The sequence below is a fragment of the Urocitellus parryii genome, chromosome 8 (assembly GCF_045843805.1).
Source record: "Urocitellus parryii isolate mUroPar1 chromosome 8, mUroPar1.hap1, whole genome shotgun sequence".
Classification (NCBI taxonomy): Eukaryota; Metazoa; Chordata; class Mammalia; order Rodentia; family Sciuridae; genus Urocitellus; species Urocitellus parryii.
Window position 1 is genome coordinate 123587630 of NC_135538.1, and position 27878 is coordinate 123615507.

Sequence of the window (27878 nt, forward strand, 5' to 3'; positions counted from 1 at the left end):
CATAGATGAAGCTAGAGTTAAATCTTGTTCCTTTTTAATATGTTTTCTCTGAATATCTACCTTAATTCTGATGAGCTGCTTTTTAGGGTTAACTGTACAGTCTGAGTAGCCTTTTTACTTCCATGCATTAGATATCACATTAACTCAGAACTTGTCATGTACTTCCATTTTCCTCAGTTATGCTGCAAATGAATTTACCTCTGGAATGCTGTTCACCACAGTTTATCCTTCTTTTTTTTTCAGGTGATAAACTTGCTTCATTTCACCCTACACAGTGTACCAGATATGTTTGCTAATTGTCACTGTCATCTTTCCTTCCCTAAAGTAATGGAGAACATTGAGTTTCTTTTGCAGGGACTGACCCAAGTTCAGGGGCTACAGCTTGTAATCTTTATCATTTTTCTCATTATATACATGACAAACCTATTTGGAGTTGGGGCCATATTAGTGATCATCATCTCAGAGCCAAGACTCCACTCTCCTATGTATTTTTTCCTGAGAAATCATTCTTGTCTGGATATTTGCTATTCTTAAGAGACAATGCCCAAGCTAATGTGGAACCTCCTCTCCACACACAGGGTCATATCTTTCCTAGGCTGTATCACTCAGCTACACTTCTTCCACTTTCTTGGTTGCACTGAAGGCGTCTTGCTAATCATCATGGGATCTGATCAATTTGTGGCCATCTGCAACCCACTTGGCTACACTGTCATCATGAACCCCCAGCTCTGTGTCCTGTTGGCAGATGTGCTGTGGCTCATTAGCTTCTTCTATGCTCTGATGCATTTTGTCATGACTGTACGCCTGGACTTTTGCCACTTTCATAAACTCAATTACTTCTTCTGTGATATCAAGCCTCTCTTGGAACTGCTTGTGGTGATGTAAGTCTTAATAAGTGGCTCATTTTCATTGTCACTTGCAGCTTAGCCATGGTGGCTTGCTTCCTCACTCTCCTTTCCTATTTCTATATAAGAGGCTTTCTTCTGTTGAAGCACTGGTCCTGCAGTGTATTCCACAAGGCTCTGTCCAATAGTCCCTCCCATTTTATGGTGGTATTTGTCTTTTATACAACTATGGAGCTCACTTATATCCCTCTTCCCTGTGCTGCATGTGTAATACAGGAACAATTTATGGCTATTATACACATGATGGTCACTCCAGTGTTGAACCTACTGATATATATCTTTAAAAATAAGGAAGTGATGTTTGCCCTGAGCAGAATTTTTAGGAAGAAGCTGAAGCTGTTTGCCTGAGGAAAATCAGTCACAATAATAAACAGGAAAACTGTATGCCATTTTTATGACATTTATTTTCTTTCCTATAGTAATTCAATATATTTCTTAAAATTTTATTTTCATTTTAGATATTTGTTTAGTTGGTAACCAGGTTCTTCATTCATATGACTTCAACCACTACTCATATAATCATTTAATCATCATTTGAAATATCTTGTGTAAGTCCTGATCCATTTGTACAACATACCCCAGTGGAAAAAGGTCCAGGAGGCCATTAATGAGGATGTGGATCTTACATTTTTGTTGAAAGGGCAGGTAATACATAACTGAATAAGTAAATGTGCCTCTGTCAGAAGGTAGAACGTATTATGGAAGGTAAGGGAACAACAAAGGCCTTTCCAAGATGTGACCTTCAGGCACAACACTGAAAGAAATGAGGTGGAGGGTCACACAGATAAGTGAGGTTATGTCATTTTATGAAGAGACAAAAGCAAGTGAAATAGCATTGAGACAGTGTGCTTGTTGCTTGTGAGGAAAGCAAGATGGCCAGTGTGCCTGGAGCTTGGTGGGTAATGGGGAGAATGGCCCGACATGAAGTTAGTCAGTTGCTGGACACAGGACACAGGCATCTTAGTCATTTTAAGGATTTGGGTATTTACTGTGCATGATATTGGATGACTCTGAGGCATTTGAGCAAATAACTGACTTGATATAACTTCTACATTTAAACAATAACATTAAATTCATGTGGAGAATAGAGAATCAGTTAGAATGCTCTTAATCCTTTGGGTAAGAATTGAAGGTAATGCAGGCAAGGGTGATGGTGGTGGAGATAGGAGAAGTAGTTAGATTCTGGATGAATTTGAACACAAAACTTTCAGTATCTGCTGAGAGCTTAGGTATATTGTGTGAATTCAACAGGCACTAAAGATCATTGTTCATTTTTATTTATCTTTATTAACTGAAAAAATGACAATGATATCAATAAATTAGGCTATGAATATAGCACAAGGATGATTGATATAGGTTTGAATTAGCTTTGCACATCAGGGGAATAATTTGAATGGAATTATTTCTTCCTATTAATTAATGCTTTTTATGCCTAGAATAATATATTTTAAAACTTATTTTCAGATTAGCATGTAGGTTTTATGGTTTTTAAAGGCTTTACAATATTTCTATCAAATTATCAATCTATTTGTAACAATTTAGATTTTTCTGAGCATAATTATATTCAATTTTTAAGGTCATAAGAATAGTAAAATGTTTTTTGTCTGGGGCAACAGATACTTTACAATGAAGAATTAACTAAGAAGAGAAATAATTAGCAAATAAGTCAGAATATAGCAGGTGGAATATTTTATAGAAGGTAATTAAAGATGAAATCTACAGTGAATACAAATTGTCTAAAGCATAAGCAATATCCTACTTGACAGTTGATACCATAGCTCAAGTATACTGTGCCACATTATAAATGATGTGAAAATAATCATTGATGTTTGGAAGCATGAAATTTTTCAATTATTTTCTATTAATCTTTGGATATTTCTTAGACACACTTGTTGCATCATCTTTACATACATAGACAACCAATCCATACACAATTAAATGTTTTACAGTTCTGTCTTTCTACCTCTTTCTCTTTGTCTCATTAACCATATTTATTTTTACAAAAGTTGTAGTCTAAATTTCTGTTAATAACCTGATGTGGAAGTTTCTAGTTAATTTTTGAAGTTGAAGGACTTTGTAAAGACATAGAAATGTGATTTCTATGAATCTGTTTACTAAGTATATCTGTGTGTATCTGAACTAGAATGACAAGAAAATGTTTATGTATAATAAAATATCCATTTCTGCCTAACTCTGGTTTCTTTGCACATCAATGAAAGGCCTGAGAGAAAAAAATATACATATATTTTGAGTGATTTTAAACAAATTACTGCTAATTTTTGTCACATTTTAATGACATATAATATATAATGCATTTATATATTTTTATATTACATAACATATTATACTACATAACACATTACATATAGATATATAAAGTATATTTTCATTTGAAATTTACGCTTTGAAAATGGAGTCATCAGGATTGCACCAAGATGGTACAATAGTTGGTTCCCTGACATGTATCTCCCCTCACCAATATTAATTTGAAGTAATTCATGGATAAAAGTGCCTTTGTGGGAGCTTTGGGACCAAGATGGTTTTGAGCTCAAGACAAAAAAATAAAGGGGTTATTTTGAGACCTCTGGCCTAAGCCCAAATGACCACAGGATTACTGACTATAGGACTCACTACAGACCTGGAGAAAGCCCTATATCATAGCCCTATTTATTCTTGGTTTTGCCACTAGCATCATCTGCCAAGGAATCCAGCAAGAGATCATGCAAGACTATGATCCAGGAAACAGTCCCACTGACCTTGGTACTGGCTGTGGACCTAGGAGCTACCCATCATGACCTGGCTCCAGCATCTCTCAGCTGCCAGGAATTGGATGAGATGCACATACATACATCCTGCAATACAGGTATTATGACCTCAATTTGACTGTAGATCCTGAAAATACTCTGTAACTAGGCTGTAGCCACTTTCAACTACATACCTGGAACATTCCTACTTGCTTAGGACCCACCAGGGAACACTTATTCATACTCCTAAGGAAGGCTCTAGACCTTTGTCCTACTGCAGGTCTAGAAATAATTTTGTAGCCTGGAACCAGTACCCTGACACTCAACACATGCTGAGCAGCATATGTACTGCTTCTCAGCAAGATGGACAAGACAGAATTCACAGAAATTCAATATTGGATAGTCAGAGACTAAGAGATCCAGAAAATTGAGTATTTTTAATAGAGAAAAATAAAGAGTACATTCGAGTCATGTCAGTAGTGACAATGTCTGCAGGTCACTGCAGAGGAGAGGGGTAGCACAGATAGAGAAGCATAGCAGACAAATTTGGTGTAGGAAAATTTGTAGAAGAGAAAAACAGTATGAACTCAGTCAAATCAAAGGCTATAAGTGAGCTGGTGTTTGAAAACTACTTCATGTTTCTCAGCTGGTCAACAGAAAGCCAAGGTAGGGGGCCATCTTGAGGAGGTCACACTGGAGATTTTCGATGCAGAAACCCAGGAGATCATGGCCAATGTTGCCACATTATCTCAACCAGTTTTTACTGTGTGGCCTAGAATGTATGTACCTGGCAGCATGTAATTGAAACAGGCACAGAGATGATTGCACCCACAGGGAATTCACATTGGAGACATGGAGGAGAATTCAACTTGCCTTCCCTTTTAGTCTGGGAGATCACACTACCAGCTGATGAAGGGTAGGAAACTGAACAGGTGAGTGTGATTACACTTGGGAGTTGAGCCTGGAAAGGCCATAATTAGGGCAGAGGGTGAAAGAACCTGTGAGAAGAATTCTTGGGTGAGAAGAATTCTTGGGTGGACCCTGAGATTCACACTTCCACCAGAGAATGGCCTCTGCATAGTCATAGGGTTGGGTGGATCTAAATTTCGTTTGAATAGATACCACTTGACAAAGTTCCTAAGTTTTGATTAGAGTTAAACCTCTCTGGAACTTATCATTTTGAACTTTGAATCAACTTCAAGCTGATAGACTATCTGGGCAAAACTCCAATTGACAGTACTTCCTATCTGTCCTACTTTACACCAGTGAGAAGGGAAGCCAAGACCGTTCAGCCAGTTTCTGTTCAGGCCACTCCAGCGTGCAGGTTGGTGAGGAACAGAAAAGGAGAAAGAGTTTGACAATCCCCAGTCCTTTGTCTTTCTAAGGGATACATAGCCCAGAAAGAATGGAAAGCAGACAGCCTGGCACAGGCAGTGAACATCCATCCTGGTCAACAGTTTTGACAATTAACAACAGTTTTTTTTGTTAATTGCTGAACTCACCATTCCTGTTTCTGTGGTAATTAGTGTATTTGATTTCATAGTAGGCACCTAGTATTTATTTGAATGTTGTATATTGTTTTTTTCCTTCTTTTTTACTGTTGTTGCTTCTGTTTTTCCTTCTTTTTACTGTTGTTGCTTCTGTTTATTTCCCCTTTTCTGTGTGGTGCTGGGAATCTACTGTTAACACTGAGTTCATAGAGTACTGAGCTACACTCACAACCAGATATATCCACACCACAGCCAAGAGACAGCACACCTTGTTCTACACAAAACCAGCCCCACTCAAATTTTAGCAATATTTCATCATGAACAATAAGGGAGAGAAAAACTCCAAACTGATGACCAGTTCTCAAGTAGGAATGGCTAGGGAGCCCTCAGGTCCCACTCATGGACACCCGTACTCCTAGAACAAATAGAAATAACATGAAGTCTGAGGACACCACACTGATGAAGGGGACCCAGTCTAGATTGTTCCTATACCCTTTTGGAGTACACAGAGTTGTGCAGTCTAGAACAATTGCAGAGTGTGCATCTCATATACCCTGCTGTATAGAACACAATTGCCTGATCTATAGGAAGGCCCCCACACTTTTGAGACATTAAAAAAAAGGATCCTCAAGCTCTGACACAATACATACTGTATCAAGGTAAACTAATCATAAACTAGACTAAATTTGGGGCCCCTCTAAATGAAGAGAAACTTGTTCCTGTTGAGAGTGAAAGCAAGAATCTTCTCTAAGCCCCAAAGACCTGATGTATGTCAAGAAGCTGGGAGTGGAGATTGCACTCTGCCCCCACCCATCTAGCACATGCTAATCATATCTACATATGCACATTGCCTACCTTTGTCTCACTTTGTTGTAACTACTGCCTCTTCTCCTTTAAAACGTTCTGCACACCTTCAGGGATTTTGAAGATGAAACCTTTAAAGTAATAGTTTTATTTTGTCTTCTTTCAAAACTGGCTTTGAATAAAATCATTTTCCTACCAATTTGATTTCAAATATTTCTGGAGCAGTGAACATTATATATAGGACACTCACAAAGTCCATGCAAAGTTCAAGGACCACACCACTCACCAGAATCCCATGCAAGAGATTTATTGTCAGCAGCATGGAGCAAACCAACAACGCTGTCCTTCTGAGGTGGTCCCTTTGAGGGGAGTAGCAGCCTGTGGGCAGAGCAGCTCGATAGCCCTCAAGAGTAATTTCACGACGGGCGGGCAGGTCAGGACCAGCAACCAGCCAAGTGACAGCAGCTACACGCGCCGGCGGGGAACGCAGACCGGACCCACAAGGACAGGTCCGGCGGACGGCTGAGGGCTAGGCCCGTCCCCTACCCCAGTGTCTGCAGGTAGGCGGGGGACTGTGAACACCAGCAGAGCGGGCCCAAAGCCTGCTGAGGGGCGGAACCGGCCCCTCCCCCAGTGCCTGCAAGCGAGGCCAACCTGCAACCCATCGGGAGGTTAGGCCCAGCAACCTATGGAGTGACACAGGTGCCCCTGGCGCCTGCTGGGTAGGTGGACCTTTGACCGACCAGCAAAGCAGACCTAGGGCCTGCCAGCATGGTAGACGGATCACACTAATTGGAGGAGGATCACAGCCACTACCTGCCCTGCAAGGGTGATTTTTCAACTATACAAGAGCAATATAAATAAATAGAGGGGGAAAATATCAAAGACACAACAATTTCACCAAGCAGAAAGAAACGCCAGCAGTATGAAACGACAAGGAAAGAAAGGACCACAGGCAATGCAGGTCAACTCAACTTTAGAAGAGGTAATAGCTGCAACAGATGGAATGTCAGATAGAGAGCTCAGGACATACATGCTTCAGATGATCTGGAGTCTCAAGGAAGACATGAGACAGCAAAATCAGCCAATGAAAGATCACATTGACAAACAAATCCAGGAAGTAAAAGATCAATTTCACAGGGAGATAGAGGTAATAAAAAACAAACAAATAGAAATACTAGAAATGCAGGAAACAATAAACCAACTTAAAAACTCAATTGAGAATACTACAGCAGAGTGGATCACTTAGAAGATAGAACATCAGACAATGAAGACAGAGTATTTCAACTTGAAAAGAACATAGATAGCTCAGCAAGTCTACTAAGAAACCATGAGCAGAACATTCAAGAGCTATGGGATAATATCAAAAGACCAAACTTAAGAGTCATTGGGATACAGGAAGGCACAGAGCTCCAAACCAAAGGATTAAGCAATCTATTAAGTGAAATAATAGAAGAAAACTTCCCAGACTTGAAGAATGAGACAGAATCCCAAATCCTAGAAGCCTACAGGACGCCGAATGTGCAAAATCATAAGAGATCCACACCTAGACACATTATAATGAAGATGTCCAACATACAGAATAAGGAGAGAATTTTAAAAGCTACAAGGGAAAGGAAGCAGATTACATTTAGGGGTAAACCAATCAGAATAACAGCTGATCTCTCAACACAGACTCTAAAAGCTAGAAGATCCTGGAATAACATATTTCAAACACTGAAAGAAAATGGATTCCAACCAAGAATCTTGTATCCGGCGAAATTAAGCTTCAGGTTAGAATATGAAATTAAAACCTTCCACGATAAACAAAAGTTAAAAGAATTCGCAGCTAGAAAACCATCTCTTCAAAAAATCCTTGGCAAAACATTACAGGAAGAGGAAATGGAAAATAACATTGAAAACCAACAATGGGAGGTAGGACAGTAAAGGGGGGAAAGTAGTCAAAGAGGATAACAAATCAGGTTTAGTAACATCAATAAACAAACATGGATAGAAGAACAAACCATATCTCAATAATAACCCTAAATGTTAATGGCTTAAACTCACCAATTAAGAGACACAGGCTAGTAGAATGGATCAAAAAACAAGACCCAACAATATGCTGTCTACAGGAGACGCATTTGATAGGAAAAGATATACATAGACTGAAGGTGAAAGGTTGGGAAAAATCATATCACTCATATGGACCGCGGAAACAAGCAGGAGTGTCCATACTCATATCTAATAAAATAGATTTCAAGCCAAAGCTAATCAAAAGGGATAAAGAAGGACACTTCATACTGCTCAAGGGAACCATACACCAACAAGACATAATAATCATAAATATATATGCCCCAAATAATGGTGCAGCTGTGTTCATCAAGCAAACTCTTCTCAAGTTCAAGAGTCTAATAGACCACCATACAATAATCATGGGAGACTTCAACACACCTCTCTCACCACTGGACAGATCTTCCAAACAAAAGTTAAATAAGGAAACTATAGAACTCAATAACACAATTAACAACCTAGACTTAATTGACATATATAGACTATACCACCCAACATCAAGTAGCTACACTTTTTTCTCAGCAGCACATGGAACCTTCTCAAAAATAGACCATATACTATGTCACAGGGCAACTCTTAGACAATACAAAGAGGTAGAGATAATACCATGCATCTTGTCTGATCATAATGGAATGAAACTGAAAATCAATGATAAAAGAAGAAAGGAAAAATCAAACATCACCTGGAGAATGAACAATAGGTTGCTGAGTGATCAATGGGTTTTAGAAGACATCAAGGAGGAAATTAAAAAATTCCTAGAGTTAAATGAAAACACAGACACAACATATCGGAATCTATGGGACACATTGAAAGCAGTTCTAAGAGGAAAATTCATTGCTTGGAGTACATTCCTCAAAAAAAGAAAAAAACAACAAATAAATGATCTCATACTTCATCTCAAAATCCTAGAAAAAGAAGAGCAAAACAACAGCAAAAGAAGTAGAAGGCAAGAAATAATTAAAATCAGAGCTGAAATTAATGAAATTGAAACAAAAGAAACAATTGAAAAAATTGACAAAACTAAAAGTTGGTTCTTTGAAAAAATAAATAAAATTGACAGACCCTTAGCCATGCTAACGAAGAGAAGAAGAGAGAGAACCCAAATCACTAGCATACGGGATGAAAAAGGCCATATCACAACAGACACTTCAGAAATACAGAAGATAATCAGAAATTACTTTGAATCCTTATACTCCAATAAAATAGAAGATAGTGAAGGCATAGATAAATTCCTTGAGTCTTATGATCTGCCCAGATTGAGCCAGGAGGATATAGACAACCTAAACAGACCAATAACAATAGAGGAAATAGAAGAAACCATCAAAAGACTACCAACTAAGAAAAGCCCAGGACCGGATGGGTATACAGCAGAGTTTTACAAAACCTTTAAAGAGGAACTAACACCAATACTTTTCAAGCTATTTCAGGAAATAGAAAAAGAGGGAGAACTTCCAAATTCGTTCTACGAGGCCAACATCACCCTGATTCCGAAACCAGACAAAGACACTTCAAAGAAAGAAAACTACAGACCAATATCTCTAATGAACCTTGATGCAAAAATCCTCAATAAAATTCTCGCAAATCGGATTCAAATACATATCAAAAAAATTATACACCATGATCAAGTAGGATTCATCCCTGGTAGGCAAGGTTGGTTCAATATACGGAAATCAATAAATGTTATCCACCACATCAATAGACTTAAAAATAAGAACCATATGATCATCTCGATAGATGCAGAAAAAGCTTTCGACAAAGTACAGCATCCCTTTATGTTCAAAACTCTAGAAAAATTAGGGATAACTGGATCATACCTCAACATTGTAAAAGCAATCTATGATAAGCCACAGGCCAGCATCATTCTGAATGGAGAAAAATTGAAGGCATTCCCTCTAAGATCTGGTACAAGACAGGGATGCCCTCTCTCACCACTTCTGTTCAACATAGTCCTCAAAACACTGGCCAGAGCAATTAGGCAGACGAAAGAAATTAAAGGCATAAAAATAGGAAAAGAAGAACTTAAATTATCACTATTTGCAGATGATATGATTCTATACCTAGCAGACCCAAAAGGGTCTACAAAGAAGCTATTAGAGCTAATAAATGAATTCAGCAAAGTGGCAGGATATAAGATCAACATGCATAAATCAAAGGCATTCCTGTATATCAGCGACAAATCCTCTGAAACGGAAATGAGGACAACTACTCCATTCACAATATCCCCCCAAAAAATAAAATACTTGGGAATCAACCTAACAAAAGAGGTGAAAGATTTATACAATGAAAATTACAGAACTCTAAAGAAAGACATAGAAGAAGACCTTAGAAGATGGAAAAATATACCCTGCTCATGGATAGGCAGAACTAACATCATCAAAATGGCGATATTACCAAAAGTCCTATATAAGTTCAATGCAATGCCAATCAAAATCCCAACAGCATATCTTGTAGAAATCGATAAAAGAATCATGAAATTCATATGGAATAATAAAAGACCCAGAATAGCAAAAACAATACTAAGCAGGAAGTGTGAATCAGGCGGTATAGCGATACCAGACTTCAAACTATACTACAGAGCAATAGTAACAAAAACAGCATGGTACTGGTACCAAAACAGGCGGGTGGACCAATGATACAGAATAGAGGACACAGTAACCAATCCACAAAACTACAACTATCTTATTTTTGATAAAGGGGCTAAAAGCATGCAATGGAGGAAGGATAGCATCTTCAACAAATGGTGCTGGGAAAACTGGAAATCCATTTGCACCAAAATGAATCTGAATCCCTATCTCTCGCCGTGCACAAAAGTTAACTCAAAATGGATCAAGGAGCTTGATATTAAATCAGAGACATGGCATCTGATAGAAGAAAAAGTTGGTTATGATCTACACGCTGTGGGATCGGGCTCCAAATTCCTCAATAGGACACCCATAGCGCTAGAGTTAACAAATAGAATCAACAAATGGGACTTACTCAAACTAAAAAGTTTTTTCTCAGCAAAAGAAACAATAAGAGAGATAAACAGGGAGCCTACATCCTGGGAACAAATCTTTACTCCACACACTTCAGATAGAGCCCTAATAACCAGAATATACAAAGAACTCAAAAAATTAGACAATAAGATAACAAATAACCCAATCAATAAATGGGCCAAGGACCTGAACAGACACTTCTCAGAGGAGGACATACAATCAATCAACAAGTACATGAAAAAATGCTCACCATCGCTAGCAGTCAGAGAAATGCAAATCAAAACTACCCTAAGATACCATCTCACTCCAGTAAGACTGGCAGCCATTAGGAAGTCAAACAACAATAAGTGCTGGAGAGGATGCGGGGAAAAGGGCACTCTTGTTCATTGCTGGTGGGACTGCAAATTGGTGCAGCCAATTTGGAAAGCAGTATGTAGATTTCTCGGAAAGCTGGGAATGGAACCACCATTTGACCCAGCTATTCCCCTTCTCGGTCTATTCCCTAAAGCCCTAACAAGAGCATGCTACAGGGACACTGCTACATCGATGTTCATAGCAGCTCAATTCATGATAGCAAGACTGTGGAACCAGCCTAGATGCCCTTCAATAGATGAATGGATAAAAAAAATGTGGCATTTATACACTATGGAGTATTACTCTGCATTAAAAAGTGACAAAATCATAGAATTTGGAGGGAAATGGATGGCATTAGAGCAGATTATGCTAAGTGAAGCTAGTCAATCTTTAAAAAACAAATACCAAATGACTCCTTTGATATAAGGGGAGTAAACAAGGACAGGGTAGGGACGAAGAGCTTGAGAAGAAGATTTACATTAAACAGGGATGAGAGGTGGGAGGGAAAGGGAGTGAGAAGGGAAATTGCATGGAAATGGAAGGCGATCCTCAGGGTTATACAAAATGTCATATAAGAGGAAAGGAGGGGCAAGACAAGATAATACAAATGGAAGTAATGATTTACAGTAGAAGGGGTAGAGAGAGAAAAGGGGAGGGGAGGGGAGGGGAGGGGAGGGGAGGGGAGGGGGGATAGTAGAGAATAGGACAGACAGCAGAATACATCAGACACTAGAAAGGCAATATGTCAATCAATGGAAGGGAAACTGATGTGATACAGCAATTTGTATACGGGGTAAAAGCGGGAGTTCATAATCCACGTGAATCAACCGTGTAATATGATGTATTAAGAACTATGTAATGTTATGAACGACCAATAAAAAAAAATAAAAAAAAGAGTAATTTCACAAGCATTCCTAGGGGTTGTGTCATGAGCTGGGTGGGATTAACCTTTTAGCTGGCACATTCAGAAAAGTAAACAGAAAGAAATAGCCTGAAGGCCGAGGACACCACAGCTTGGGATCCCTGAATAAAATGTCTCTTAAATCAAAACTGCCATTGTTAGGTTGGAAGCCATTTTATCCAGAGACTACTAATGCCAATATTGATCTGATGCCAATAATTATAATCTAGACTTTTCCTCCCTAGGCTGGTACTGATACCACTCAGTAACAACCATTACCTCATAAAGAAGTAGAAATAAACTAAGGAGGCGAAAGACTTCTCCAATAAAAATTTTAGAACATGAAAGAAAGAAATGGAAAGACTTTTTATGTTCATGGAAAGGCACAACTAATAATGCTAAAATGACCCAAATTCCAAAAATCATCTACAGATTTAATGCAATCTCCATCAAGATACCAATGACATTCTTCACAGAACTAGTAAAAACAGTCCTAAAATTCATGCTCAAGAATAAAAGACCAGAATACCTAAGGCGATTCTAAGCAAAAAAGGCAATGCTAGAGGCATCACAACAGTTGATTTCAAATTATGCTACAGTGCAATAGTAAAAACAATTGCATGGAATAAAAAACAAACACAGATCAATGGAATAGAACAGAAGTCACAGAGACAAACCCACACAAATACAGTCATCTGGCCCACAAAGCCACCAAATATACACTGGAGAAAAGGCAGGCTTTCTAACAAGTGGTGCTGGAAAAATTGGTTATCCATAGTCGAATAAAGAGTCTTCTCTCTCAACCTATATAAAAGTTAACTCAAGATGGATCAAAGACTTAAAAACTATGCAACTTGTTGAAGAAAACACAGGGTCAACACTCTATAGGCCCAAGCCTACATTTAAGGAAATAATGTCAAGAGTAAATAAATGGAATGACATCAAGTTAACAAGTTTCTGAAGAGCAACAGAAAAAAATTTTTTACTAAGTACTGTTCCAATGCAAATTAATATCCTTTATATAAATAAAACAGCACAAAACCTCCAAATAACCTAAACAATAAATGTAAAAGGAACTAAATAGACACTTTTTAAAAGAAGAAATACAAATGGTCAACAAATATATGAAGAATGTTTAACATCTTTAGCAATCACAGAAGTATAAATCAAAACTACACTGATTTTATCTCACTCCAGTTAGAATGGCAACCATCAAGAATATAAATGATGATAAATGCTGGAAAGGATGTGGAGAAAAAGATACACTTACACATTGTTAGTGGAGTTGTAAATTAGTACAATCATATTGGAAATCAGTAGTGTGACTCCTTGGAATAGAAACACAGTATTCAGTTAAAACTCTCCTCAGTATTTATTCTAAAGAATTAAAGTCAGCATCTGAACACAATTCTCAATAGCTAGGCATGCTTGTGTGTTTTATTCAGTCCTAAAGAACAATGAAATTATGCCATTTGCAGGAAAATGAATGCAACTTGAGAGCATTGTATTAAGCAAAGTAATCCACACCCAGAAAGTCATGGATCATATGCTTGCTTTCTCTCATAAGTGGAAGCCAGAGAGAAAAAAGAAAAAAGGAAAAAAATAAAGGGTCAAGGGGGGAGTTCATAAAAATAGAAATGACACAATTAGAGTAAAAAAAGAGGAGCAAGGGGAGCAAAGGGAAAGGGGAGGCACTGGGAAATGGAATTGACAAGATTATATTGTTCTACTGTGTGCACATTTGAATATATAACAACAAATCTCACTATTGTATATATTTATATCAATAAAATAATATGTATAAATTGATAAAAAGGGTATATGAGGGCTGGGAATGTGGCTCAAGCTGTAGCGCACTCGCCTGGCATGCATGCAGCCCGGGTTCGATCCTCAGCACCACATACAAAGATGTGTCTGCCGAAAACTAAAAAATATATATTAAAAAGTTCTCTCTCTCTCTCTCTCTCTCTCTTTTTAAAAAAGGGTATATTATTCCAGTCTCACATCTCATACAAAAATCAATTCTGGAATATTGTATGCCTTAATGTGTGAAAGCATTATAAAGGTCTTTTAAAAGTGACACAGGGAAATATCCTCATCATATTCATTTAGGAAAATATTTCTTACTGAGGTCACAGAAAATACTGATAGCCACTTTTCATTTATGAATTTCTCTTCACCAAGAGTTGTCACTAAGGAAGTGAAGAAACAAGCCAAATGGTGGGAGAAAGTATTTGCAGCACATATTATCAACAAAGAATAATGAAAATAAAGTCTAAAGAAATCCATATTACTCATCTATAGAAGATCTGGAATCATAAATTCTGACAAAATTCAAGTGTTGACAAAGAGGTGGCGCACCAGCTAGTCTTACATAGTGCTATGGAAATTTAAATGTAGCAAAGCAGTTTGTAAAACAGTTCTTACTGAACTCACACCTTTATTATAAACTATTCTCTAAACACTCAGTTTGTACTATAAGCACAACATATATTGTAGAACATATATATTACCTCTTTTTTGTTCATTACTATGACTTCCCTGAATTATAGATTTTCAGGTTAAATATTTTTAAAGACCTTATATTTATATTAGTTAACTATTGCTGTGTAACAAATTCTCCCCAAGTTTTATAGTTTAAAACAATAAATGTTTATTATCTCAAAATATCTAGGGATCAGAAATCTGAGTGCAACTTAGCTGTAAGCTTCTGACTCACAAGCCTCAAAGGTTTTGGCTGTGTCTACATCATGTCAAAACTCAGTGGTGGAATACATTGATGTCACTGGGCCTCAGACTCTCTGGTTGTTGATCAGAGACTCAGTGCCTTGTCACTTGGACCTCTCCAGAGGGAGGCCCACAACATAACAGCTGAGTTCCTTCAGAATGATTGAGCAGGAAAATGTGCCCAACATTGAAACTATAGCCTTTGTAACTAACCTTTGAAATGACATTTAACTACTTCTGTAATATTCTGTTTGTTAGAAGTTAAATGATAATAGTATCTTCTTGGCCTTTTGGCTAAGATAAAGTGTAGCATTTATTCTTATCAATTTAAAATATGATATGATAGTAATTGGAGTTTTAGAGAAGTAGGCACTTGCTTTGTGCACTCCATGCATAGACCTGATATTGCAGTACCACCAGGAATGGTGCAACACACTCCACAAAAGAAGTTAAATTATAAATCCAGTACATACTCAAAAGTTTAGACATTATAAAAAGTGATGAATGCTAGGAGGTGGGGATCATTGGAGAACAACTTAAAGTCTGTGTACCATACTACTTTTATGAGGAAAAGAAATAGTATTGAGCTGAAATTATTTTTAAAAAAATAAATTCATTTGATCAAATTATGATAAATGTATCTACCACAGTAAAACCCACTATTCTGAATAATTAATGTGTACCTATATAAAATGAAAAAAAAACTTCTGTAAAGGAGTCAGTTACATTTATTTGCCATATATAATAATTTATGATACATTTACTTAGTTTTTCCTAAACATATCAATTTATAAAAGGATATTTGATATTACTGATGTAGTATCAGAAGTAATTTATATGATGAATTATAATAGGAAAGTGTTCTAGTTCACTAAAAATAATTTTACTGGATATCAACTCCATGGAAAATCAAATTTTCTTTTTATCTCTAATATCCATAGTTAGTTTTCAAATGTATGTAAACAAATCTATGCAGAGATCCCTAAATTTGTAAACTATTTTTTTTGTATCTAGCTATTTAACTTGTATACAATTACACAGTGTCTCATAAATTCTTTTCCTGGACAAGTTACTCTCTGCCTTTGTATTGTGTCATCTCATAACTGTTCAAAATTTTCGAGCACAGGGGCTATGACTTCTTTTGTTTTGGATCCTCTGTTGCCCACCCAGTGATAAGATTAGGCTTTGCCCAAGGAGGAGTGTTATTTTAATATCATTAGCATATGGTTATACCACATGCCAAGAAGGAAAAAGTGGGATTATAAACCTGGAAACGAGGATCAAATGTGTTTATGTTGAGAGGCTTAGGGGAGATTTTGTACTGCTAATTCTCAACCTAGGGTAAGAATAAATTTGAGGCTTCTGAAATTTATTCTTAGCCTTATATAAAAGACTACTACTACTTTCAGTCAGTTTGCATTAAGAGGATCTTAAGGGCAATTTTTGGAAAATGTTGTATTTGGGCAGCATTCTTGGCAGAAGTGGAACAAGGAAGGGAGGACAGTGAAGAAGAAATGATGTTGAGCAAGAATGGAGACTAACTTTGGTCTCACCCTATGGGAGTCCTGGAGCATACTGCATCTCAGAATTGGTTTCACCTTGAGGTACAGGAACTAGCCTTTGTCACCCTGTCAGTCAGTCAGTCAGTCAGTCATTGGTCTCTCATTGATTGTCCTGGAGAAAGGGAAAAGCTCATTTTTTGAAAGTCCAGAGGAGGAGCAGCTATGATCAACATTAAAAAAAAAAAATCTATCAACATACTAGTAGACTGCAAGGAAGAAGTCATATTGTCATAAAAAAGAATTGATAAAAATCAACACATGTTTAGTATGACAAAAATTTTAGTAGAATACAAATAAAAGGGAATTTAACTTTTATAACCAAAGAAACTGAGCAACCATATGTAATGAGAAACCACAGAGACTTGTCTTTGGGCCAGTGAGAGTAAGAGGGTAAGAATGCCCACCACCATCGTTACCACTTCACGTACTTTGCAAGTATTACTCTGTTCTATCAGAAAGGACACAGAAATATGCAATGTGTGAGTTAAAAAGAAATAGATAAAATTCCTTTGTACATGTCATGAGGCTTTATATAGAAAAAACAAAAAAGAATTGGCAACACACTATTCAAGTAAAAGGTCTTCATCAAAGTTGTTAGGTAGTGATATAGTAAATAAGATCAAATTTATAATAGCAACAAAAGTTATATAGTATTCAGAATAAATTTAACAAAGATACATAGACCTCTATGTGAAAGTATTAAATATTTTTAAAGGCATAAAGGAAGATTTAAATAAATTAAGAGTCATATCACGATTTTGGTCAGAAAGACATTTAAATGTGTCAAATTCTCTTCCAAATAATATATAAATTCTATGAAATGAGCTTTTAAAGATTTTATGAAAGCAGTAGTTTTCACAATTTTTTGGGTTAATTTTGAAAAAAAATTTTAAAAGAATAAAATTTTTAATATGACGTTAACATTTTAAAAGCTATTAATATAAAGTCATGTTCATGCAAAATAGATTTTAGAAAAGTGTAGAAATCATTGTTTAATAAGAGGGATATCACAATGAATGTTTAGGAGTAGCTAGATTCTTGAGGGTTAAGAATTAATCTCACTCACTTAAAATGAACTCTAAATGGATGAAGAAAAAACATCTTGAAATTTAAAACTATAAAGTTAAAATAAGATCATAAAAGTATTTATTTTAAACCTATCATTAGGGATAATATTTTTGACAGACTTCTAAGTATCACTCATAACCTGAGAAATTATGGATTTTATTATGACAAAATTAAGATTTTCTTTTTTATGAAAGACATTCTAGATAATGTATAGAGGACTGATTACTGGAAGGTATTTAGAAACACAAACTTATCAGTAGTCAAAAGGTATTCCTGCAAAAGAACAAGAAAAAAACAGGGAATCCAAATAACTAAAAAAAAAATCTTCTGGATATATTCAACATTGCTGGTAATCTGAATAAAGCCATAATGAGTCACTACTGCATTAGATTGACAAAAATTAGAAAATTGGATAATGCCAAGTAACTTTAGTAAACTTGTACATTACTGGGGAGGGTATAGATACAATTGAAGAAGATGATTAGATTTTGAAGATTAAATTTATATAATTCATCATTTGCTGAAAGCCAAATTTGATTTTTCCTGACTTTGTATCTGCTTTTGAAGAAGTGTCCTCTGATTCTGAGGTACTTCCAGGCTGGAAGATAGTTATAAAAATCCTAATATTATTTTTAGCTTCTATGTCATCTTTGGAGAAAAAGAGGACAATAAAATACCATATCCTGGGCTGGGGTTGTGGCTCAGAGGAAAAGCGCTCGCCCAGCATGAGTGAGGCACTGCGTTTGATCCTCAGCCCACATAAAAATTTAAAGGTATTGTATCTACCTACAACTAAAGGATAAATGTTTTTAAAAAATACCATATCCATGAAATGCTCTTTTCTGGTTTCAAGAACCTAGCCAAATTAAGAAAGCCATAAGAATGAGCCTAGGCCACAATGTCTGGATAAATATTATCTTGAAGGACACTGGCTAGAAATGGTTTCTTCACCAACTTCTTAGTTATTGATATAGCCAGCTCCTTTGAACCCAGCTCATCCTGCCAGCCTGGCCAGCTGGGGACAACCTATAATGGCAGCAAAAAGTCTAGAGATAAAACAAATTCTCAGGACTTAGCAGGAATCAGAGTTACCAGTTTCAGGACTTTTGGCTCAGAGGTCCCAGAAGTGTGTCTTCAGGGTCCTTTAAAGTTTCCCACAAGATATGGAGATATTTCACATATATACGGCCTTGTCCTTACTCAGTTCTCGTCCCACCCACTGGCATGCAGGGGTTGAGAAGACTCTCTGTACTCAGCTGGAAGTCAGCAGACAGAGATTCTCCAGAGACAGTTATTATGTGCCACTCCTTGTGTTCATAAAAGCAGTTCCACATCAGGCTCTAGGTTACTGAATGGTAATCTTTGTTATGTAGTTTTGATCACAGGTAAGTAGTTTTTAATTGCTTAGTTATAGTTCATTGCTTTCAGAAATAATGTTTTGCCTTGCTTTTTGGATGACATACTAAGTGTGTGTGTGGAGGGGAGATGGAAGTGTAATGACCCAAGGGCTTCCCAGGAAGCAAAAATTCAAACTTTCTGTCCCATGCTTTGAATGACAGGAGTAGATTGAGAGTGTGTGAACCAGGGAAATTCCTTCCTTTTGAGCAATTTCTGTATCTCAGAGTGGACATGTGCTAACTTACTGATTCTTTATTGGATAAAGGACGATATATATATATATATATATATATATATATATATATATATATATATATATATCTCGTATTATCGTATTATATATATATATATATATATATTTTATATATATATATAAAACAAAGAGATAAAATACCACTGGATTTCAGAAAATAGTGTTAGGAAAACACTGTCTGGTTTTCTCACAAGAAACAATCTTTCATAGGGATCTAACATCAATGCATGCTTGCTATGCCTATTTTACATGCTTACTATGTGATTTCAGATGTAAGTAAGCGATTGGACAATAAACTTTTAGAAAATCCTTGCAATTTAAAGATTTTACATTTCTTAGTTTCCTTTTATTATTATTTTTTTCAATAAAGGGCACTGAGCTTTGATATCCAAGTACCTGTTATCCCAGGTACTTGGGAGGGTAAAGCAGGGGGATCACAAGTTCATTGTCAGTCTTAGCTACTTAGTGAGATCTTCAGCAATTTATTATCCCCCTGTCTCATTGTAAAAAAGGAGTGGGTATATAGCTCAGTGGTAAAGTACCCCTGGGTAAACATACTGCAAACAGTCAATAAAACAAACAAACAAACAAAAGATGCATTGAGTCTCTTAGAAGAGAAAACATCAAGACTGAGGCACTTCATGAATTTTCAGGGAATCTGTTCCTGTCGGTCCTGAGAAGCCATCCTTGAGATCTTACTATGATGTAAACCCCTGAAAATATTCCTCCCTTCATCCCTTTGGCCTCAAATCCTAAAGAAATCTTAAATGATTTGTGGCCAAATAAGTAATATAAGTTACAAAAAATCAATATGTTTTGTTTAAGTGCCATAGTTGAGATCTAAACAAAAGCCTGAGTTCCCCAAAGGAGAGACATCATTTTCAACTGATGAGAAAGGTAGATTTTAAGGTGAACTTTGAAAAAAATACATGAAGATTGGAAGATAGAAATGGGGGCAGGATGAAAAACTCTCAGGTTGAATTTAAAATTAAAAGGAATATTCTGAAAAAATGTATTTTGTCTCAAGGCAAATAACCTTAGAGAATTAACATATTAGTTGTTTTAATTATTCCATCTGGTCACTTTACCATATGACAGCTCTCTAATAGATTAGGACACAGGAAAAAACGTGTTTTGTAGTGAGAAGGAATTATCTCAGGACACAGTAGGCTTGGGAAGTATCCTAAATGGCAAAACAAAAGAATCAGGATATCCCTGGGAGAAAACAGTTCTTTCTCTGAATGTGTAATACATGCAAAGAGGGAGGCAGAACAGCTGGATCAGTGTTTCCTCTATCTCTCACCTGACAGCTCATAATGACTGTGTTGGTGACAGAGGATTGTCATCAGCAGGATGTCTTCTTATGAGTAACAGTTGGGTAAGAAAATTGGTTTTCTTTTTCTTTTTTTTTTTTTTTTGTATTTTGCATCATTGTTGATTCGATGCTTCTTTGGATTTCTTCATATTATTATTTTACTTCTCCATCTTCTTTTTAGGCTTCTCCATATAGCAAAATTAATTTAACAGAACTTAAGAATGTTTGATTTAGTGTTACCTTATTTCTTACTCTATTCACTCCCATCTACATGATAGTTTTGAACACCTTTTATTTAAAGATGTGTTACAAATCTATGTCTCTAGTACATGCCTCTGTCCTGAGGTCCAAATAGCAACTGCTTTTTGAGACATTTTATTGGACATCTCAAAGATGCCTCCAGTTTACTGAGACCACAACTGAACCTCTGATCTACCTCTAGATCTCAACTTCTTCCTGCTTTCCTTATCTCAGTGAGTGACTCTACTAAGCATTTACTCATACAAACTAGGATTAAGATCAGCACAGTGCACCCATTAAGGTTAAAATCTCCTTATTTAGTTTTTTTCTTGTAGCATGCGCATAATATTTCTACTTCATATTTTCTCTCTCTCTCTCTCTCTCTCTGTGTGTGTGTGTGTGTGAGAGAGAGAGAGAGAGAGAGAGAGAGAGAGAGAGAGAGAGAATTGGAAGAAATAAGATTTTTTTTCATATCAAGCATTTAATATACGTCAGTAATAATGATTATCCTTAATTCATCCCTCTTTCTCATTTCATACCAGAACTTTAAAGATTGTATCTCCTAACATCTCCCAATGCCTCCAATTATTTCCAACCCAGGTCTCACCACTCTGGTGTGAAGTTCCATGACCTTTTGTCTGACTGAAATAGAGAACTCAATGAGCTTGTTTTGCTCATTCTTGCTTCCTTCTATTTTATTGCCCACACATTTTCCAGAAAGAAAATGACATCTTACATTCTTGAAATATATTCCAATTGCTCTTAGATTCTAATAGAATATTTCACACTCTTGCAATAGATTCCAGATGCTCCAGATGATTCTTACCTTATTAGAGCAGCCTCCTGCCCTTGCTCCTTTCCTTCCAGGCTTCTTGGATTCCTTTAGGTCTCACATTACTCCAACCTCAGACAGGTGCATATGTTCTTATTTGTGTATGGAAAGTTTTCTACATTCACCTTGTCTTACCTACTTAACTCCTGTTTACTATTGAGATTTCAAGTCATATTTTATCTGGGAAATTTTTGGTAATTAGGTTCCATACTAGTCTATCCTATCTATTTTCTACTTTAAAATAATTATTATAGTTTTTATTAGGTATTTTTAAAATTATGTATAATCTTCAATGTGCACATTCCTAGAGATATGGTTAAATTCTGTTTTCTTTTTAAATTTTGTCTTTAGTACACTTTGTCTTTAGCAATATAATTTACACATTATATGGCTAAAATGTATAATGTATAAATTATATATATCATATACATCATATATAATTTATACATTAATACTTATTTTATCTTTAGTAAATAAATTGTTAACTAAAATGAGCAGAAAGTGTTTCCCAGGAATAGAAGGAAATGTTCAAAAATGAGTAAGGGGAGGAAGATATTAGGAAAAGAAAAAGAGATGGGTTAGAGAACAGGAATTTTGGATTGAGTGAAAGTTGTACTAGAGAATTCATTTAGTTCTAGTAACAGTGTGAGATACTATATTATGGAAATGTAAACCTTCATCTAATTTGTCAGCTACTTCCACAGAAAATATCCTCAGTAGTTCACAAGCAGTGAGGACATTAATTAAAACAAAAGTTCAAAGGTACTACATTCCAAACTTAAAATTAGAATGTATATTTTTTTCTATAGGCCAGGATAATCAATAAAGTATATATTTGAATAAATATACAATATGTACTTTTAGTTTTAAACACAGTATTTTATTTATGATTTTGGTTTCTCTAATTTGTGTAAGAGCTCAAACTACAAAATTAACTTTTTCCTTGAATTTAAAATTGAATATTTTTTTTGTGTATTTTACTGGGTATCAAACCCAGGGTTTTGCACATGCTAGTCAGGTGTTCTACCACTGAGCTATACACCCAGCCAATAACCTGAAAAATTTTTAAAAATTATTTTGCAATTGACAATTTTATACATATTGATAGGATACAGTGTGGCAATTAGGTACATTTACATAATGATTATCCCCACAATTTTACCAAACATTTTAATTGACTGACTTAACCTAAACTGTGGAATAGTATCCTTACTAATACAAACACAAACCTTTAATGTTCATTTGGACAGGCAAATGATAACTGCATTGGATCTTTATTATTTAAATAAATACATTGAAGTGAAAGATCAAATATTTAGTAACAATTAGATTTAACTCTCAAGATGCTGTAGGCACAAATCATTAACATTTGGGAGCACAAGTCATAAAAGTTTGTGACTATATAGTTAAAATAATTTAATTGTATGAACTTAAGTTTTGTTGAAACCAGAAAAGTATTCTTAAAGAACATTCTGTTGTCATTAAAGGGAATCAAATTTTCTACCACTTAATGTAAGTATATTGAGATAAAATGTCTTTTCACCTAAACTCTGCCAGATGTATTTTTTATAGAAACTCTTTCTATAAGAAAATGGCAATGATGATATTACTTATCTCACTGGATATGTTTAGAGTGAATGAGATGACATGTAGAAAGTGCTTAGAGATTATTGGTAAACTTCTCCATTCAGCACTTAAAATGATTTGTCTAACAGCAACAGAATCTTGAATAAACCAAATGCCTCTTGAATTTTCCAGATAGAGGACCTGAGCCAGTGAGTTTCTAATTTACTAGGATGAGTGAGTCTTTTTGAAAATTTATAGAAATACAAGTAACCTGACCCCAAATTCAGAAAACTAAATAACAGAAATAAGTAAATTTAAAAATGCAAATGTTCACTAATAACAGTGGCTTTTTCTTAAACTACTTCTAACGTTGAGAAATGTTGTTCATTAGAATCTGAGATGTTGGTAACATACAGGTAAAAATGATCCGTAGTTGCATGATAACCTTTAATTTAGACTACTGAAGATATTTTCTGTTAACCTAATGTCAGACCAATCTTCATGACTTATTTCAAAGTCAGGATGCTGTCACACTAAAGGTCATTAACTGATTTCTTATCGTTTGTGGATGTTCTACAGAATTAAGATAAATTATTTTCAACTCAAATATCATGTTTCATAGGGTTTATTGCCATGAAAGACTATCACAATGCAGTGCGTAAGGAAAAAGCAGGTTAAAATACATACTTTTCTCATCCTCATTTTGAATATTTACATATGGGAAACTGATCTGAAAGACAGAAACAAAACCATCTCTGTGAACATTAAGGATTATATTTATTAAAAATTTATTTTCAGGCTGAGTTTGTAGCTCAGTGGTAGAGTACTTGCCTAGCACTGGCCCTGGGCTCAATTCCCAGCACAATATAAAGCCAAATAAACAAAATAAAGGTATCATGTTCATCTACAACTAAAATATTTAAAAAAATACTTTTCTATATTTTCAACATATTCTAAAGCAAACACATTAATTTTAATCAGAAAAAAAGACAATTTTTGTTCTGCATTCAAGGATGGCAAGGAGGAGCACAGATAGCTTTGCAGAAGGTAATAAAGACCAGAGAGATTCTTCTGTAACTATTTCTGCAACACATGTCTACACATCACCAAGAAAATGTAAATAGGGTTGACAGAGGTATTATTAACAGAGAGTCTTAGGATGTACATTGCCCTTTTGTGATTTGCTTTTTTTTTTAGTTGTTGATGGACTTTTATTTTATTTATTTATATGTGGTGCTGAAAATTGATCCCAGTACCTGGCATATGCTAGGCAAGTGCTCTACCAATGAGCCACAACCCAACCCTAGTGATTTGCTTTTAGTTAAAAATGTTTAGTGCTTTATTTTATACAGGGAGATGATTTTCAAATGAAACACTGGAAGTTTTTTTTTTTTTTTAACATATGTGTTGGGTGACCGGTATGAGTCATAGTTTATGAGTGTTGCTCTTGTGGTTTACTACCAGATATAGATAGTAATATTTTATTTATAACATTTGCTTTCTTGTTTTTCAGACCATTGCTACTGCAGCATATGATTATTGTAATCTATGCTTCTCTTTTCCCAACTCCCCAGAGGAAAGCAGGCAACATTATGGAAGGAAAGAACCAAACAGCTATATCTGAATTCATCATCTTGGGATTCTCTGACCTGAATGAATTGCAGTTTTTACTATTTACCATCTTTTTTCTGACCTATATATGTACTTTGGGAGGAAACATATTCATCATATTGGTGACTATGGCTGATCCACACCTACATACACCCATGTACTACTTCCTAAGAAACCTGGCCTTTCTTGATGTCTGCTACACCACCACCAATGTCCCCCAGATGATGGTACATCTTGTATCAGAGAAGAAGAGCATTTCCTTTGGGGGATGTGTGGCTCAACTTTTTGCATTCATTTTCTTTGTAGGATCAGAGTGTCTCCTCCTGGCAGCAATGGCATATGATCGCTACACTGCCATCTGCAAACCCTTAAGGTATTCAGTTATTATGAACAAGGCCCTGTATAATCAGTTAGCAGCCTCATGTTGGACTGGTGGTTTCCTCAATTCAGTGGTGCATACAGTACTGACATTCCGTCTGCCATTCTGTGGCAACAACCAGATTAATTACTTCTTTTGTGACATACCCCCTTTGCTGATCTTGTCTTGTGGGGACACTTCTGTCAATGAACTGGTGTTGCTGTCCATTGGAGTCTTCATTGGTTGGACTCCTTTCCTGTGCATTGTCCTTTCCTACCTTTACATAATCTCCACCATCTTGAGGATCCACTCCTCAGAGGGGAGACACAAAGCCTTTTCTACATGTGCCTCCCACCTGGTCATTGTCCTTCTCTATTATGGTAGTGCCATTTTCACATATGTGCGGCCCATTTCATCTTACTCATTGGAGAAAGACAGACTGATCTCAGTATTGTATAGTGTTGTTACTCCCATGCTGAACCCTATAATTTACACATTGAGGAACAAGGACATCAAAGAGGCTATGAAGACAATAGGGAGAAAGTGGCAGCCACCAAGTCTTGATATGTAATGTTTAGGATAAGATTAAGGATAATCATTATTTTGATATATAATCTCAAAATAATAATCTTATATTAGAATTTTTCACCAATCAGATGTTTCTCCTGACACTCAAAAACTGCCTGAAATGCTGGGACAGAGATGAAAGAGTTGGCACACTTCACCTCAAAATTACATGATGCCGAGCTTGCTTTCTTTTTTCCTCCTCTTTTTGTTACTAGGGATTGAACTCCTCTGTCCTTTAAATTTTTTATTTTGAGATGCGATCTCACTAAGTTGTTGAGGTTGGCTTCGAACTTGCCATCCTCATGCCTCAGGCTCCCTAATTGCTGGGATTGCAGGTGTAGGCTACTGTACCTGGCATTCTTGAGCTTTTGCTAGTTCCACATGAGAGACATCAATCTTACTCTTTTTAGATGTTTTCTTCTTATCCATGTTTTCCATTCTTTATCCTCTTTCCAAAGATGGTGGCTCTCTTCCATGTAATATTTGTTTGATGAACTTCATCATTTGGTACTTTATTTCCTATATGTGGAAGAATGTGAAAGAAGCTCCTCTTATCATATTTCTCTTTTCTTGATGGAATAACTTTCAGTCTCAGCTAGCAGCTACTAGCAGCTCGGAAGTGCCTGAAACATCCACCTTCCTTCAGGCCTGACAGGAGCGCCTGCAGAATGAGGTGAAACCACATCCTCAGCACTTGTGGTTATCATTGCCCAACTGCCTGGCCAGGAAACTGAGAGTCAGGGCCTTCAGGGCATGAAACTCGTGACTCAGTAAGAGCCAAAGACCCTTCTAGATTGCTTTCTGCCATGGCAGCAATATTTAGTTTTCACACAGTGCGGTTACATTAGGCAGAAGATGATTGGCTTATGGATATTGTCTTACCTATGTATGATTGACAGGCATGCCCCACTCAAACCCTATAATAGTTGTGTGCATTCCAAAAATAAACAGAGCTACTGGATGATGACCTGAGGTGGGTCTGCAGCCAGTTCTCTCACCAACTCCTGGAGTCTGTGTGTTGATTCTGTGTCTCTACCCACTTTGACAAGGCAGCCGAGTGACCATCGATCCCAAAGGGACTAGGAACACATTCATTTTCTTACCTCTTAACTTATGATTTTGGCCTTTTTTTGTTCTTTTTAATAAAACATCATCACCAATATATAAGTTCACATTATTCTCATTTTGACAAAGAAATATAATCATGATGAAATGGTGTCTTTAGATCTGTTGGTAATTAATTTTAATTTTGTCACCTGCTGCATGGGCTAAAGCCAATTTATCTTCATATTAGAAAGAAGATACAGTTTCTTAATCCCAGTTTATATTTCTTACTCTATTCAAAAGGTGAAATATCCCAAAAAGATTTTTTCTAGGAATAAGTCCACAGGACAGATTATTTAACATAACATTATCTTAACATAACATTAGGAACATTTTTATAAAAATTTAGAAAATATAATCAGATAAAAAATATAGAAAATTTATGTTTTGTTTGAAGGAATAAAAAATTTAGTAATATGGCAATTAGAGTTAGAAAAAACTAGAAATTACATGTTTAAAGTATTAAATTACTGCTTTTATTTTTTATACTGTTTAAAAAACACTTCTGGTATACACACTATGCCTTTAACTATGATTATTTGGTAATTGCTGTATTAAATATTCTGTGTATTACCTGTCTTATAACCTATGTCCTGTAGAAAGCCTAAGTAATCCTTCCCTAGTTAGGGCTTGGTTCCTGGCTATATACCACCACTATGACCATTTCCTTAATTTCAAATTTATATCCTACCAATCATTTAAACAAAAACTTCTCTATTATTTATAATTTCATTCAAAACACACTTTCTCCCAATCACTCCACCTGGAAGCATTTTCTATTCCTTTTTAAGTCACAGGATACTATGCAAGATGGTGGGGGTTGGGGTAGTAGCAAGAGTTCCCTGACTATGCCATTTAAATTGCATTTTTTTACCCTAGTAATCATTGATAGCCCCAATTATCACAATTTATTAATAACAATCATCAATTTATTATTATCTTATTTATGTATTCGATTCACCTCTTGATTGATAGGGCCAAGAGTAATTCCTGGCTTATAGTAGCTTTTAAAGAAATTCTATTGATAAAGATTAAAGTATCAGGCTATCATGACA

The 27878-nt window shown here is 35.9% G+C and overlaps 1 protein-coding gene and 2 pseudogenes across 1 annotated transcript; all 3 read left to right on the forward strand.

Annotated features, from left to right (window-relative positions):
* Positions 1-327: 327 nt before the first annotated feature.
* Positions 328-1253, forward strand: LOC144256474 (olfactory receptor 12D3-like; annotated as a pseudogene).
* Positions 1254-15223: 13970 nt separating this feature from the next.
* LOC113178113 (U2 spliceosomal RNA) lies at positions 15224-15385 on the forward strand (annotated as a pseudogene).
* Positions 15386-24775: 9390 nt separating this feature from the next.
* LOC113200084 (olfactory receptor 5V1) lies at positions 24776-25723 on the forward strand. The gene has a single exon (XM_026413376.2). It carries the CDS (start codon positions 24776-24778, stop codon positions 25721-25723), a length of 948 nt encoding a protein of 315 aa, XP_026269161.2.
* The last annotated feature ends 2155 nt before the right edge of the window (positions 25724-27878 follow it).